Source organism: Neoarius graeffei, chromosome 2 (genome assembly GCF_027579695.1).
Source record: "Neoarius graeffei isolate fNeoGra1 chromosome 2, fNeoGra1.pri, whole genome shotgun sequence".
NCBI lineage: Eukaryota > Metazoa > Chordata > Actinopteri > Siluriformes > Ariidae > Neoarius > Neoarius graeffei.
Window position 1 is genome coordinate 59,241,112 of NC_083570.1, and position 15,914 is coordinate 59,257,025.

The following is a 15,914-nucleotide window of genomic DNA, read 5'->3' on the forward strand; positions in this document are numbered from 1 at the left end:
TTATTAGCCATGTGAGCTTCTCATTTCGAAGCACAAAGCATAAATGTGGAATCTCTCTGCTTGTTTGCAGGCGATGTGGCGATGCTATGCCTGTGAGAAGTCCAGTGGCTGTCCAGCTACGTGGAAAATATATGTGTTGATGGGTGACTACATCCCAGTTATAAATTTTGAGAACGCCAGTCCTGTAAACTTGAGAAAACTTGTGAGAATAATGATTTTTTTTTTTACTTTGGCAATTATTGACTACCTTTGTTTAAAAAATTTTTTTATTTCTTTTTAGTGTCATTGTCATTTTACTTCCTGTTGGTTATCCTTAGAGACCATCTATAGTAGGTCACTGTAACGTAAACCACGATACACTGTTGTATGGTTTGCCCCAAGGCCCATTCATATGCACACCTGGTGAAGGTAAATAGGGTTAGGTGTGTTCGAACTCCATACGGTAAGTGACATTAGGTCATGGTAGTCATTTGCTTTGATTTAATCTCAAGTATGTAACACAGAAATGAGTATAATGGATGGGATTTATATTGTGAATTTTGCTTGAATAAGGAATGCTGCTGTAGGTTGAAGTATGATATTGTAGTTGGGCTGGGCGGCTAGTAAATGCACTGAAGTCATGGGACAGGCACTGAATGAATGCTTACTCTCTCAATCTCTTTCACTCCCTCTCTAGTGTCCCTCCCTCTCTCTTTCGCTCTCTTCCCCGGACACCCAGTTGACCTCAGTCCCCTTTGTCTTCTCTACACAAAGACACAGTCAGTTGAGATGATGTCACGGCCGCCTCTTTCCTGGGAACAAACCTTTGTGTAGTGAAACAACAACAAAAAAATCTTTGTGTAGCTCTTACTCCAAACATATTGGGAAAACCTCAGCCACTTCCACCTCTTTCTCTGCATGGGTGTGTGACTATCCTTTGTTCACAAACCAGCCATTCATTTCTTCCACATTTCGAAAGCAGTCATTCACTGATCCCATCTACTGTCCTCCTTCATTGGTATTTCAGATTAATGGGAAAAATTATTTCAGCCAGATTATCTCAAATTCAGGAATGACAAAGGTTCTGGGTGAGGATTTAATTGTTGAAACTGAACATGAGACAACAAAGGTGTAAGATTTTGCAGAAAAGGAATGGATTTCCCTGTTTGGATGTGTGGATGGTTTGAAATATTTATGAAATTCTCTCAGAAGGGCAGATTTACATTTTGTTTTAGTTGCTAATGTGTCTGAACCTGTAATGTGAGTTACAGAGATTTCAGATACCTCCTTGCCAAAGGAAAACAAAGGCAGTTGTCTGTTGCATTACATTTCAAATCTGTTTGGTGAAATGACTCTTTGTTGGCCAAAGTGTATGGAAAATGACTTGCGTCACAGTTGAAGTGATTATGAATTTCTCCTTTTTCTGTAAAAAAAAAAAAAAAGAGCACTGGATCCACAGTTCTGAACCTTCCTTATCACCATTACTCATGATGCGATTTTTTTCTTTGACTATAAACTTCATTAAAGCTCTTGTATAATTCATGTTCACGTTCAAGTACTTTTAAGATACTCTTTTGAGTTGAGCCAAATACCATGACCATGAAGGTATTTCAAATAACTCATCATCAGTTCAGTAACAGATGCTTCTCTTTTAAGTCCTCCACACTCTGGCATTCTGTTATCTCCTTTCTGCTTTGAGTACAGAACAGACGATACAGGCGGAGGCTGAAGTCCACACGCGATAATGGTTCTCTGGGAAATTCAGGAGAAAAAGCTCTGTCCATCCCTCAGATCACTTACGATCATACAGATGACAAGGAGAACAAGCGAGAGGGGAATTTCTTCTTAGAGGAATCCACAGGTACAAACAGTACAATCTGAACATGATCCAAATTCAGTTCTTTATGACAATAAATCATTTGATATGAATTTTCTCTTTAATAATATATGAGCCAAGCTTTGCTGCTTCCAGTTCAGAAACATGAATCGGAAAAGATTAAATAATCTTTTCATTAATAATACTGCAAGCACCCCTAGTGTTAGTCAACCCAATACTAATTAGACAACAGTCATGCAAAACGTCATTTTTCATTTTTTATTTCAAGCTTGTTTTTGGTGAAGGTCAGGCACAAAAATAGTGTTTTGTCCAGCAGTTTGTATACCCTGTGCAATTAGTATAAGCACTTTGAACAGTAATCCAGAGGAAAAACAATTAAATAGATAAAAGAGTGCTTGACTTGGATCATTTTCCGTACTGGTGAGATCTGCCATTTTCCATATGTGACTGGAACACATCCTGTACGAAAAAAAGAGCTCGTGCAAAACAAATCCACGCCTTCTTGCTGTTAAGGCTGTTTTACAGGCTTTTACAGGTTCTTCCTGTCTAATAGCTTTATCATAAAAGCATAGACATTTACAGATACAGTCCCCAGCAGAGAAACCAGTTCTTGGTGGAAAAAAATAGTTCCTTCTGAGGCTTAATTAGTTAAATGGAGAGATTATAGCATAGAACCATATGCCTGTAAGACTTTGAACCTAACCAAAAAGAAAGAAAGAAAAAAAAACACCCTAAGAATTAACACTGAATGATCATGGAGCTCAATAAGATGGCCTTTAAGATGTAGAGGTAACTGAAACTAAGACCAAAAAAAAAAATAATAAGCTTTCAGATGTGGAATCATCTGGGTTTTGAAAAAAAAAAAAACCTGCTGTCCAAGAAGATTGATAAAACCCATCCCATATATTAGATTTATTTCTTAATAACATTCAAATACAGCAGTTTATAATAATACTTGACCTGGCCTGTTATCCATTTTCACCCCTGCAGGCATCACGAAGATGTTCAGACAGACAGGTGAGTCCCATCTCTCTCTCTGATTTCCATTGTGTGTGTTTTTTTTGTGGTGTTGGTCTATTTTTCATTTTCTATTCAGTGTCAAGTATACTCTTTTTATGCCTTCTTGATATCCATGGTCTGTAAAGGATGGTATAAGAAACAAGCCAGTGATACAGAGCAGAGTGAGGATGGATGGATGGATGGATGGATGGAAAAGACTCTACAAACAAGGAACAAGGAAATTACACTATGTAGTAATCTAACATGCATATGCAAGCCCAGGATGAAACAGAGATTTACATAGTATGTATATCTTCAAGAGACCATGAAGAAGATAAGTCTGCGAAAGAGTGCTGATAATCACTAGCAGGTGAAGCTATAGAAATTGGAGTCTAATCTGGCAGTAAGCAATCTACAGGATATTTCCATATCATTGATTCCCTGACTGTAGTGACTGAGATATGCATTCTCAGATAGGTATTTCAAAAAGTGTGTTTGAACACTAACGTTTATATTGTGCTTCAGTATTACACAACAGAACATAGCCATTTTCCACTTCCAAAGTTTTATTTGTGGATGGATAACATATAGTATCAGTCAAATGTTTGTACACCCCACTCATTCATAGGTTTTTCTGTATTTTGACTATTTTCTACATTGTAGAACAATACTGAAGACATCAAAACTATGAAATAACATCTGGAATTATGTGGTAATCAAAAAAGTGTTAAAAAACAAAATATATTTCATATTTTTGATGATTCAAAGTACCCAGCGTTTACCTTGATGACGCTTTGCACACCATTGGCATTATCTTAACCAGCTTCATGAGGTCGTCACCTGGAATGCTTTTCAATTAACAGTGTCTTGTCAAAAGTTAATTAGTGCAATTTATTGCCTTCTTAATGTGTTTGAGGTCAAACAGTAAATAGTAAATAATAACAATACAGTAAATAGTCATTTTCCACAACTCTAGTAATCCATATTATGTCAAGAACCGCTCAACTAAGTCAAGAGAAATGACATCCATCATTACTTTAAGACATGAAGTGACTTTTAATGAATAAAAATAAAGAAAAAACATTGAATTAGAATGTGTCCAAACTTTTAAATAGTACTGTACAATGCAGCTAATTATAATCATATGAACATTTTTTTGTACAGTAATTGTGCAAGAATGTTCATTAAAGACCAATGGAGTCATTATTACAATTCCCCGTTTACATCCTTGCTGCAGGATCAAAAGTTCAAGGGGTGGGAACTGGACTTTTAGTTCTCCAGCAAGGGGTACATTCCCCAAACTTGTTTTATTGGCTACCAACTGCTGTGGTGAAAAACAGAATTAATCAGCATCATGCATTTTTCCCATTTCTGTCTGAAAGCCAGCTAGCTACACTCTGAAATAACAGCCTGTCAATTACTTGAGGTTTACTGTATAAGAAGAAAATGATCCAGTAGTTATGGTGTCATGAGATGAAGTGCCATTTCCACTTACTGCTAAAATGTTATTTTAATCATTTTCAGCATAACTGTAAATGAACCATCCTAAATATTTTATGGCAGCTTTATTAATACAACAAGACTGACAATAGAACACCACTCCTACTGCCGTCTGGCATCCACCCAGAATGTGTGGGCATGTCTCACTCATCAATATCATTAGCCCGGTTTCCATTGCAGTTTCATGAACAATAGACAATACACGATTACAAATTGTCCGTGTTTCCATTAAGTACGGAAGCATAATGCTGCCACACCAGAAAAAAAAAATCAGTATCACATAATAACATGAAAAGTTTATTGTTATAACAATATATTTTTCACATTATTTAGCAGTTATTCCATGAAATTGAGTCGTACATGAGCTGATGGCCGACAAGGGGCTATAAACCATGTACGATGAGACTGAGTGGAATAACTGTTTTATTCTATTGACATTCACTGGATTTTGAGAAACCGAGCATTTTTTGTTTTTTTATTTTTTGCAAATTTGATAAATAAAAACTTTATACAAAACGTCCGACAAAATCATTTCCACTTAGAATGTTAACAATCTGGCAAAATGACAGGAGCAATTTATGAAAAATGCTATAATAATCATTTTTGAAAAATAAAAAAAGATACAGTATGTTCTTACCATCAAATACATTTATTCTATATTTTGTTACTTTTTTTGTATTTTAGGGGTTTTCTTCTTCTTCAGGGTTTTTTTTTTTGGTGGTTGGCAAACCAAGGTGGTTGGCAAACTAAAGGTGCATTACTGCTACTGACTGAGCTGGAGCGTGGAAAAGGAGAGGGAGAGAGAGAGAGAGAGAGAGAGAGAGTGTGTGTGTGTGTGGGTAATATTCTTTTAGCTATTTCTGTTTCTTTGAAATACTTGATAACAATTTTTGCGTTTTGTTTTAGAGTAGTTTTTTTGTCCTTGGTTGGTTCAGCAACACGCACTGCCATTTTGCTCTTCTCTTCTCACTGAGCTGATATTCTAGTAATAGAGTAGCCACTGAGCTGATATTCTAGTAGAAGAGTAGCTAATCAAAGCGTGCGATGGTTCATATCCAGTGAATATGAATAAAATAAAACAAGATATTATATGGACACGAGTGTTTTATTGGGAAATATGCCACTCATATTTTTCATACAAGTTACAGCCAGGACATGGAGAACCAAAACCATAACATAAATCTCTACATGTCATTCATGAGGAAATCAATGAATTGTTTTGATAAATTTGGGTATTTTTGTTTGTGAATGTGTCTGTATAATAAAAAGAAAATCACGTGTTGGCTTGAAGATATGAAGTTTATCTTCTCGTGTTGGAAAACTTGCATTTTTCATGCGAAATACATCATGGATCTGAGTGACATATTTAAATAATATTGGTTGGCTTTTTTCATGGTATATCAGATATATTCCATTCAGCTAAAATGATACTGAATGAGTCAAAGACAAATTCAGTATCATGCTAGCTGAATGGAATATATCTGATATACCATGAAAAAAGCCAGCTAATATTATTATTATTCTACAAATACATTCGATGGAACAATTATAGATTTTACAAAAAGTTAAGAACAGGAGGGTAACTTACCAATATTGAATGCTGATTCTGATTGAATGTAATTCAATGTTCTGTCAATCTAATGTACAAAGTCAAAGTTCTAACAATAAAAATGGTACAAGTCCAAAAAGCCTGAACAACAACCCAACTTGTATACAAGCTATATCCAGGTTGACAGTTCAAGTTCACAGTTACTTTCGGTAGGAGTTAATTGTTACATTGCAGTTGTTCAAAACAAAAGGGCTTTGCTGAGTGAAGTCCTCTTGTAAAAGTCTCCCTCACTTTTCCTCACCTCCAAGTAGAACTTTGATAATATTTCCGCTATTGCTCTCTTTTCCAGTTTTTCTATGTCCGTTGGTATGTTTTTCTCTTGTAAATATGTGTGAAGAATATCCAGTGACGTTTTGATAGACTTTCGGGTGTTCAGCACCTCTTTCACTTTCAAAATTCTCTCTAAATCTTCTGCTTTTAATGAAGCAAACTTCGCAGCCATGTTTATGTACAAACTGTCTGTCACTCGCTAGTGCAGAAGTTTTACATCTTCGACATGTCTCTTTTCCAGTTTTTCAATGTCTGTTGGTCTGTTTTTCTCTTGTAAATATGCATGAAGAATACATAATGAAGTTTTGGTAGCTTTTCGGGTGTTCAGCGCGTCTTTAGTTTCAGTTTTCAGTTTATTTATTTACTGCTTAATCCGAGCACTGAATTAACCCCTCCTTATCTCTCTCCCGGCCGACAAAGAAATGATTGTGCGCATGCGCAGCAGAAAAGTTTTGTCATTGGAGCTTCACATGAGCTCTGACATGTGACTTGTTATCTTGACAGCATGCAATATTAAAACAACATTGCATGCTCATTCTCCATTGGGGAGAGTGGCGTAATACATGGAGGATGAGCGATATGATAACAATATTGCATGCCATCAATAAACCCACTAGAAGGGAATAGAATACATGGTTTTATTCCATGGAAAAAGTGGCCTGTATGTATAATAATTTCTGATATTTCACTCCAGTGATGTCAGTCCCAGTGTTTTCCCGCTGACTTGATGCACGTTGTCAAAATGGCAAACCGGTTCAAAATTAAAATTCTTTTGATTAACTTGTTTTTTTTTTTTTTGTTTGTTTGTTTGTTTGTGGATGTGTCCATATAATATAAAGAACATTACACGGTGGTGCAAAGATATGGTTTATTTTCTCGTGTTGAAAATATTTTCACTCGTTCGCTTTGGTCACTCGTGAATATATTCACCGTTCAAAGATAAACTTCATATCTTCGCACAACCATGTGATATCCTCAATATATTTTTAAGTTATTATGTGAAACATTTCACGTTATAACATGATAACTTTAAATGCATGTTTGAATCTGTGGTTTGAATGAGGCATGTAGAAAATAAACTGGATAATTATGGCTCATTTACATGAATTAATCAAGTTCTATTTCATGCTTGGGTTCAGACATGCCGAGAATCTGCTGTTATTGAACATGGTGGATGACACTGTAATAAGTATTCGCACTTTAAGAAGGATTTTAAAATACATGGGGCTGTACAGAAGGAAGAATGAATCTGACCTGCTGGAGGTAGCATAATTTCTCACTGATCAGCTGGAGGGGCACAGACGGCTCCATGGTTACAAGCTACCTCCAGCGGGTCGGACTCATTCTTCCTTCTGTACAGCCCCATGTATTTTAAAATCCTCCTTAGAGTGTGAATACTTATTACAATGTCATCCACCATGTTCAATAACAGCAGAATCTCACCATGTTTCAACCCAAGCATGAAATAGAACTTGATCAAATCATGTAAATGAGCCATATTGCCCAGTTTATTCTCCATATTACTCAGTTTATTCTCTGCACACCTCATTCAAACCATAGATTCAAACACGAGTTTCAAATTATCACATTTTAATATGAACTGTTTCACATAATAACATGAAAATTACAACCCCGATTCCAAAAAAGTTGGGACAAAGTACAAATTGTAAATAAAAACGGAATGCAATAATTTACAAATCTCAAAAACTGATATTGTATTCACAATAGAACATAGACAACATATCAAATGTCGAAAGTGAGACATTTTGAAATATCATGCCAAATATTGGCTCATTTGAAATTTCATGACAGCAACACATCTCAAAAAAGTTGGGACAGGGGCAATAAGAGGCTGGAAAAGTTAAAGGTACAAAAAAGGAACAGCTGGAGGACCAAACTGCAACTCATTAGGTCAATTGGCAATAGGTCATTAACATGACTGGGTATAAAAAGAGTATCTTGGAGTGGCAGCGGCTCTCAGAAGTAAAGATGGGAAGAGTATCACCAATCCCCCTAATTCTGCGCCGACAAATAGTGGAGCAATATCAGAAAGGAGTTCGACAGTGTAAAATTGCAAAGAGTTTGAACATATCATCTACAGTGCATAATATCATCAAAAGATTCAGAGAATCTGGAAGAATCTCTGTGCGGTCAAGGCTGGAAACCATGCTGGGTGCCCGTGATCTTCGGGCCCTTAGACGGCACTGCATCACATACAGGCATGCTTCTGTATTGGAAATCACAAAATGGGCTCAGGAATATTTCCAGAGAACATTATCTGTGAACACAATTCACCGTGCCATCTGCCGTTGCCAGCTAAGAAGAAGCCGTATCTAAACATGATCCAGAAGCGCAAACGTCTTCTCTGGGCCAGGGCTCATTTAAAATGGACTGTGGCAAAGTGGAAAACTGTTCTGTGGTCAGACGAATCAAAATTTGAAGTTCTTTATGGAAATCAGGGATGCCGTGTCATTCGGACTAAAGAGGAGAAGGATGACCCAAGTTGTTATCAGCGCTCAGTTCAGAAGCCTGCATCTCTGATGGTATGGGGTTGCATTAGTGCGTGTGGCATGGGCAGCTTACACATCTGGAAAGACACCATCAATGCTGAAAGGTATATCCAGGTTCTAGAGCAACATATGCTCCCATCCAGACGACGTCTCTTTCAGGGAAGACCTTGCATTTTCCAACATGACAATGCCAAACCACATACTGCATCAACTACAGCATCATGGTTGCGTAGAAGAAAGGTCCGGGTACTGAACTGGTCAGCCTGCAGTCCAGATCTTTCACCCATAGAAAACATTTGGCGCATCATAAAACGGAAGATACGACAAAAAAGACCTAAGACAGTTGAGCAACTAGAATCCTACATTAGACAAGAATGGGTTAACATTCCTATCCCTAAACTTGAGCAACTTGTCTCCTCAGTCCCCAGACGTTTACAGACTGTTGTAAAGAGAAAAGGGGATGTCTCACAGTGGTAAACATGGCCTTGTCCCAACTTTTTTGAGATGTTGTTGTCATGAAATTTAAAATCACCTAATTTTTCTCTTTAAATGATACATTTTCTCAGTTTAAACATTTGATATGTCATCTATGTTCTATTCTGAATAAAATATGGAATTTTGAAACTTCCACATCATTGCATTCCGTTTTTATTTACAATTTGTACTTTGCCCCAACTTTTTTGGAATCGGGGTTGTATATTGTTATAACAAACTTTTCACGTTATTATGCGATACTGTTTTTTTTCTCTCTCTTTTTCTGGTGGGGCAGCAATACACTTCCATAATTAAGTGATGTTATGTGATTAAAGCTGGGTTTTCTCCTCTCGCGATAGGTCTTATAGGATGCTCTTTTTTCAGAAAGCGAGCTTTTCCATTTGCTCTTCATGTCATGCAGGTGACTTAAATGTGAAAAATGTATTTCCATTTAACGTTTGTGAAATATTGCTTTATCCAATCATCTAAAAAAAACACCTCATGCAAATGTAAAAATGTTTTTGCAATATTTGAGGGTTTATTTTCAAAATTCATGTGTTTCCATTACTAATTTTTTAATTTGCCGTTTCAAATTGCGCATTAAGAAGGTTAACGGAAACATGGCTATTGTCATATGTAGTGTATATAGTACAGTATCATGAAGGCTTTTCTTCGCATAGTCCAGTTTGTTAAAAAGCTGGGGGCAAACATGGCAGGCAGAGGGGTTAAGGGCCAAGCTCAAGGGCTCAAGAGCCCAAAAGCAGCAACTTGGTGGTGCTGGAGCACGAACCCTCAACTTTCTGATCAGTATTAGCATTTAAACATTGAATCATCATTGCTTTCTCATGCAGGGCTGAGTTTCCCAAAAGCCTCTTAACGCTAAAGAGCATCTTAACTAGGAGAGAGAGCATTCATTGTGCTGCTCGCTCGACCATTTAATGATCTTTGTGCTACGATGCTTTTGGGAAACTCAGGCCAGATTTGTACATTGAGCCACTACTACCCTCTTGTACAGTGCCTCGCAAAAGTATTCATCCCTCTTGGTGTTTGTCCTGTTTAGTCGCATTACAAGCTGGAATTAAAATGGATTTTTGGAGGGTTAGCACCATTTGATTTACACAACATGCCTACTGTTTTAAAGGTGCAAATTGTTATTTTATTGTGACACAAACAATAATTAAGATGAAAAAACAGAAATCTGGAATGTGCATAAGTATTCACTCCCTTTCGTATGAAACCCCTAAGTAAGAGCTGGTCCAACCAATTCACTTCATAAGTCACATAATTAGTTGATTCAAATCCACCTGTGTGCAATCAAAGTGTCACATGATCTGTCACATGATGTCTGTATAAATCAACCTGTTCTGGAAGGACCCTGACTCTGCAACACTACTAAGCAAGCAACATGAAAACCAAAGAGCCTCCAAACAGGTCAGAGACAAAGTTGTGGAGAAGTATAGATCAGGGTTGGATCATAAAAACTATCCCAAACTTTGAATATCCCAGGAAGCATCATTAAATCCATTATAGCAAAATGGAAAGAATACATCACCAATACAAACCTGACAAGAGAAGGCCGCTCGCCAAAACTCTCAGACCAGGCAAGGAGGGCATTAATCAGAGATGCAACAAAGACACCAACGATAATGCTGAGGGAGCTGCAAAGATCCACAGCGGAGATGGGAGTATCTGTCCATAGGGACACTTTAAGCCGTACACTCCAGAGAGTGGGGCTTTATGGAAGAGTGGCCAGAAAAAAGTCATTGCTTAAAAAAAAACACATTTGGAGTTTGCCCAACAGCATATGGCAGACTCCCCAAACACGTGGAAGAAGACTCTTTGGTCAAATGAGACTAAAATTGATCTTTTTGGCCATCATGGGAAATGCCATGTGTGGCAAAACCCAACACCCTGAGAACACCATCCCTACAATGAAGCATGCTGGTGGCAGCATCATGCTGTGGGGATGTTTTTCATCTGCAGGGACAGGAAAGCTGGTCAGGACTGAAGGAAAGATGGATGGCACTAAATACAAGACAATTCTGGAGGAAAACCTGTTTGAATTGGCCAGAGGTTTGAGACTGGGACGAAGGTTCAAGGTCTAGCAGGCCAATGACCGTAAACATACTGCTAAAGCTACACTGGAGAGGTTTAAAGGGAAACATTTAAATGTCTTGGAATGGCCTAGTCAAAGCTCAGACCTCAATCCAATTGAGAATCTGTGGCATAACGTGAAGATTGCTGTACACCAACGCAACCCATCGAACTTTGAAGGAGTTGGAGCAGTTTTGCCTTGAGGAATGGGCAAAAATCCCAGTGGCTAGATGTGCTGAGCTAATAGAGACATATCCCAAGAGACTTACAGCTGTAATTGCAGCAAAAGGTGACTCTATAAAGTATTGCCTTTTTTTTGGGGGGGGATACTTATGCACACTCCAGATTTCTGTTTTTTCATCTTAATTATTGTTTGTGTCACAATAAAAAAAAAAAACAATGTGCACCTTTAAAGTGGTAGGCATGTTGTGTAAATCAAATGGTGCTACCCCCCCCCGCAAAATCCATTTTAATTCCAGCTTGTAATGCGACAAAACAGGACAAACACCAAGGGGGATGAATACTTTTGCAAGGCACTGTACAGAATTTATTTATTTAGCAGATTTGTATATTTCTTCATTCTTTGCTGAAATTAATTCCTACCTGCATCACTGTTACACAGTATAACAATTTGGGATTGCCTTAGACTTTGGAGGAAATAATCGAAACTCTTCTGAAAACCCTTCAAATGATTTCTGTTCATGAAATTATTATATATGTTTATGCGTTACCATTTCATTTTTGTCTGAACTGTACTCCAATACATATATCTATGTTGTTTCCAGTTTTTTAGTGAGTAGAGCAGTGAGTGCTGTGGATGTGTGTGCTGCATGTACAATTCTGTACTATGTTGTTAGTTCAGGTTATAATACAGTATATTATTTCATTGCCAGTCTTATTGTCAGGGAAATTATTAAAAAAAAAAAGTATTTGCTTTTTAATGTGGAGCATCTCATCTCATTATCTCTAGCCGCTTTATCCTTCTACAGGGTCGCAGGCAAGCTGGAGCCTATCCCAGCTGACTACGGGCGAAAGGCGGGGTACACCCTGGACAAGTCGCCAGGTCATCACAGGGCTGACACATAGACACAGACAACCATTCACACTCACATTCACACCTACGGTCAATTTAGAGTCACCAGTTAACCTAACCTGCATGTCTTTGGACTGTGGGGGAAACCGGAGCACCCGGAGGAAACCCACGCGGACACGGGGAGAACATGCAAACTCCGCACAGAAAGGCCCTCGCCGGCCACGGGGCTCGAACCCGGACCTTCTTGCTGTGAGGCAACAGCGCTAACCACTACACCACCGTGCCGCCCAGCTGAAGGTTTTACTTGCATTTTATTTTCGAAATAAGTCTTGTTTTTCCTTTGGGGTGAAACAGAAACTGGTGGAGCTGACCTTTTTTCAGATAATTGATTATGGTGATGTGTTATATATGAATGCCTCCGCTCAATGCCTCCATGTGCTGGATAGTGTGTATCATGGCGCTCTGAGGTTTATCATAAACTGTGGAGCTCAAACTCATCACTGTGTCTTATACACTAAAGTAAATTGGCCATCTTTATATGCGCGCCAACTCTGCCATTGGTATGTCTTTATCTACAAGGCTATCCTTGAGATAATTCCATTTTATTTATCATCTCTTTTAATCCTGAATAATAGAGCCTACAGTCTTCGTTCTCTAGACTTTTTACATTTTACTGTTCCTAGGGTTAGAACAGAAATGGGGAAGAAAGCTTTTAGGTTTTCTGCTCCAACTACATGGAATAATTTGCAGTCAGAGCTCAAACTCCATAATCTGGTATCTCTGAATGTATTTAAGTCCATGATAAATACCATTGTTTTGAGGCTTCATGAGTGCAAATGTTTTATTTGAATGGAAATCTATTATTTGATCTTTACCTGATTTTGTAAATTCAATTGTTTTATTTGTATTTTTATGTCTAATGTGACAATGTGTTGAAACTGTTTTTTGCTGCCATTCTTGCCTAGGTCTCTCTTGTAACAGAGATCTTTGATCTCAATGGGACAAACCTGGTTAAATAAAGGTTATAACAGGGCTTTGAACCAGAATTTTTTTCCTATTGGTTCGTTCCGAACAGAAACGGAATTTTAACGTTTCCGGTTTTGGGTTCCACCATTAAATAGACGTTCCTGAACCGGTTAGAACAAAAAAATTTCGTTCCCGGAACGGTTAATTACGTTCCCTGTCAGCGGTTTAACAATATAAAATTATGTCTCTGTCTCATCCAGCTTAAGCCAAATGTAGGCTAATTCTATTACAACCTTCATTAAATAAGACAAGAAATAATTCAAAACAATTATTTCAAATGTTGGCGATTTGGATTCTCAGTATGTCTTCCCATCTACACAAACAGAAAAAGTGCCAAAAATGAAAGATAATTCGTTTAGTGTGTTACCAAAGGCTAGTCAGGCCCTATAGAGGGCTACCGCATGACGTCACCGCGCCGCGAGATTTTGTTAGGCGCCATATTGGAAGACCAAGTACACATCTATGCAAGTACATACATACATAAAACAAACTACACCTGAAATGTAGCCAGGGCCGGTTCTGCCCTAATCTGGACCCGGGTGCAACATCGCGCAACCCCCCCCCCCCCCCCCCCCCCCCAAAAAAAACCACCAGTCTAAATCAGGACAACCATCACATAACTATAAACATTTTATATCAACTATTTTAACTAAATGGGCTATAATAAATAAGCCTGCAGGCAGCCACGGCGGGCTGCCTCAGAAAAGTAACCATTCAATGACACAACTGAAAGCCTGCAGCCACGGCGGGCTGCCTTAAAAAGTAACCATTTGTCCTACCTTAAAACTCGTTTTGCATTTTCTGCCTCCTTTTTTGTATTTTCAACCCTCCGTTTATTTTCTTTCCTTTTCTGAAAACCCGATTTGTGTCCAGACATTTTGTTCTGCTACCAACGAACTAACTCGTCAGGTCTCGTCTCTCGAGCCCACGATGATTCCCGTGGGAAGGGCAACAACTGATACATTTTTACAAACAGCCAATAGGGAGGCTGCAACGTTCAGGCTCTTCTTTGCTCAGACACTCAGTAATGCACTTATCACATGGAGACGTGATAGCAGTCCACCTTCCCGCTCTCTCCATTCAGTCAGCGAACGTCACACAGGAAGTGAACCCCAGCGGGTCATAGAAACTTGCGCAGGAGAAGAATGGCTTTTTTATTTGTAGGCTACGGAAACTTTGAGGAACGAAATAAAAACCGGTATTAACCGGTTACCATTATTTTTAATAAGCGTTTCTGTTCCGGAACATAAAAAATAATAAAGTTTCTGGTTTCGTTTCTGTTCCATGTGAAATAGAAAAAGTTCCCGGTTTTCGTTTTCGTTCCTTGAACCGGTTCAAAGCCCTGGGTTATAATAATAATCTCATCTCATTATCTCTAGCCGCTTTATCCTGTTCTACAGGGTTGCAGGCAAGCTGGGGCCTATCCCAGCTGACTACGGGCGAAAGGCGGGGTACACCCTGGACAAGTCACCAGATCATCGCAGGGCTGACACATAGGCACAGACAACCATTCACACCTACGGTCAATTTAGAACCACCAGTTAACCTAACCTGCATGTCTTTGGACTGTGGGGGAAACCGGAGCACCCGGAGGAAACCCACACGGACACAGGGAGAACATGCAAACTCTGCACAGAAAGGCCCTCGTCGGCCACGGGGCTCGAACCTGGACCTTCTTGCTGTGAGGCGACAGCGCTAACCACTACACCACCGTGCTGCCCCTATAATAATAATAATAATAATAATAATAATAATAATATCTAAGAATAATCTGAATTAATACAAAGTTCTGTTGACTTTTGAAAGAAATCAGGAGCTTGTTCACTGTGGTGCACTGTACTGCTGGTGTTGAGAGTCTGATAATATATTTATTTAGTTTGGCCTTTTTGTCTGTAGTTACTGGTTCTTTATTTCCTAAACCAGCAGCAATGTTATAACTCTTGACTAGCCTAGTTTCTGGATACAATCAGCTGATGAAAAACAGCAATATAATATTGTTGGCACTTGTGGGAACAAGATAAAACAGCTTTGCAAGACCAGCCCTTGTGGGCCAACAGTGTTCAGAAATAAAACTCAGCATTGTTGAGTTTGCTCAACATCCGGCTTATCTTAGTGTTATCAGTTTGCTCCGGTGGCCTGAGAGAATCTCTGAATGGGGTTGTGGCTCCAGGACCCTGCTGTCACCAGGCACTGTATTTGTTTTTATTGGCTGGGGCCCTGCGTAACCGAACGTGTTTGTGCAAAACTGGGGGAGCTATTAATAAAAATGGGTTGTTTTCTTTTTCCCTATTATTCTCTCTCTCACTCGCTCGCTCATTCGGTCTGTTTCCCCATCCTTCTGCCTCTATTTATTTTTCCCTTTCTCCCATGTGCCAACTGTATCACTCTGACGAAAGTGATTATCCAACAGTTCCAGGCTGAGTGGCCTGTTGCAGAAGTTGTTTTTATTTCCAAATTAAACCTCTGGCGATGAATCTTTAATAAAACGTACATTTTATTATGTACTACTGAGATTTGAGAGGTTCTCAAAACTTTTTGGATCCAGGGGACCGCTTCCAGAATAAAATAATTTTAAGGACTCCC

General features: G+C 38.7%; 1 protein-coding gene across 3 annotated transcripts in view; it reads left to right on the forward strand.

Annotated features, from left to right (window-relative positions):
* The window catches only part of kcnq1.2 (potassium voltage-gated channel, KQT-like subfamily, member 1.2), a 292,236-nt gene that overhangs the window by 92,018 nt on the left and 184,304 nt on the right, over window positions 1-15,914 (forward strand). For all 3 annotated transcript variants that reach the window (XM_060914561.1, XM_060914564.1, XM_060914563.1), the window contains 3 exons: window positions 71-202; window positions 1,684-1,840; window positions 2,807-2,833. In XM_060914561.1, the coding sequence (XP_060770544.1) occupies window positions 71-202; window positions 1,684-1,840; window positions 2,807-2,833 (316 nt within the window). The remainder of the gene's footprint in view (window positions 1-70; window positions 203-1,683; window positions 1,841-2,806; window positions 2,834-15,914) is intronic.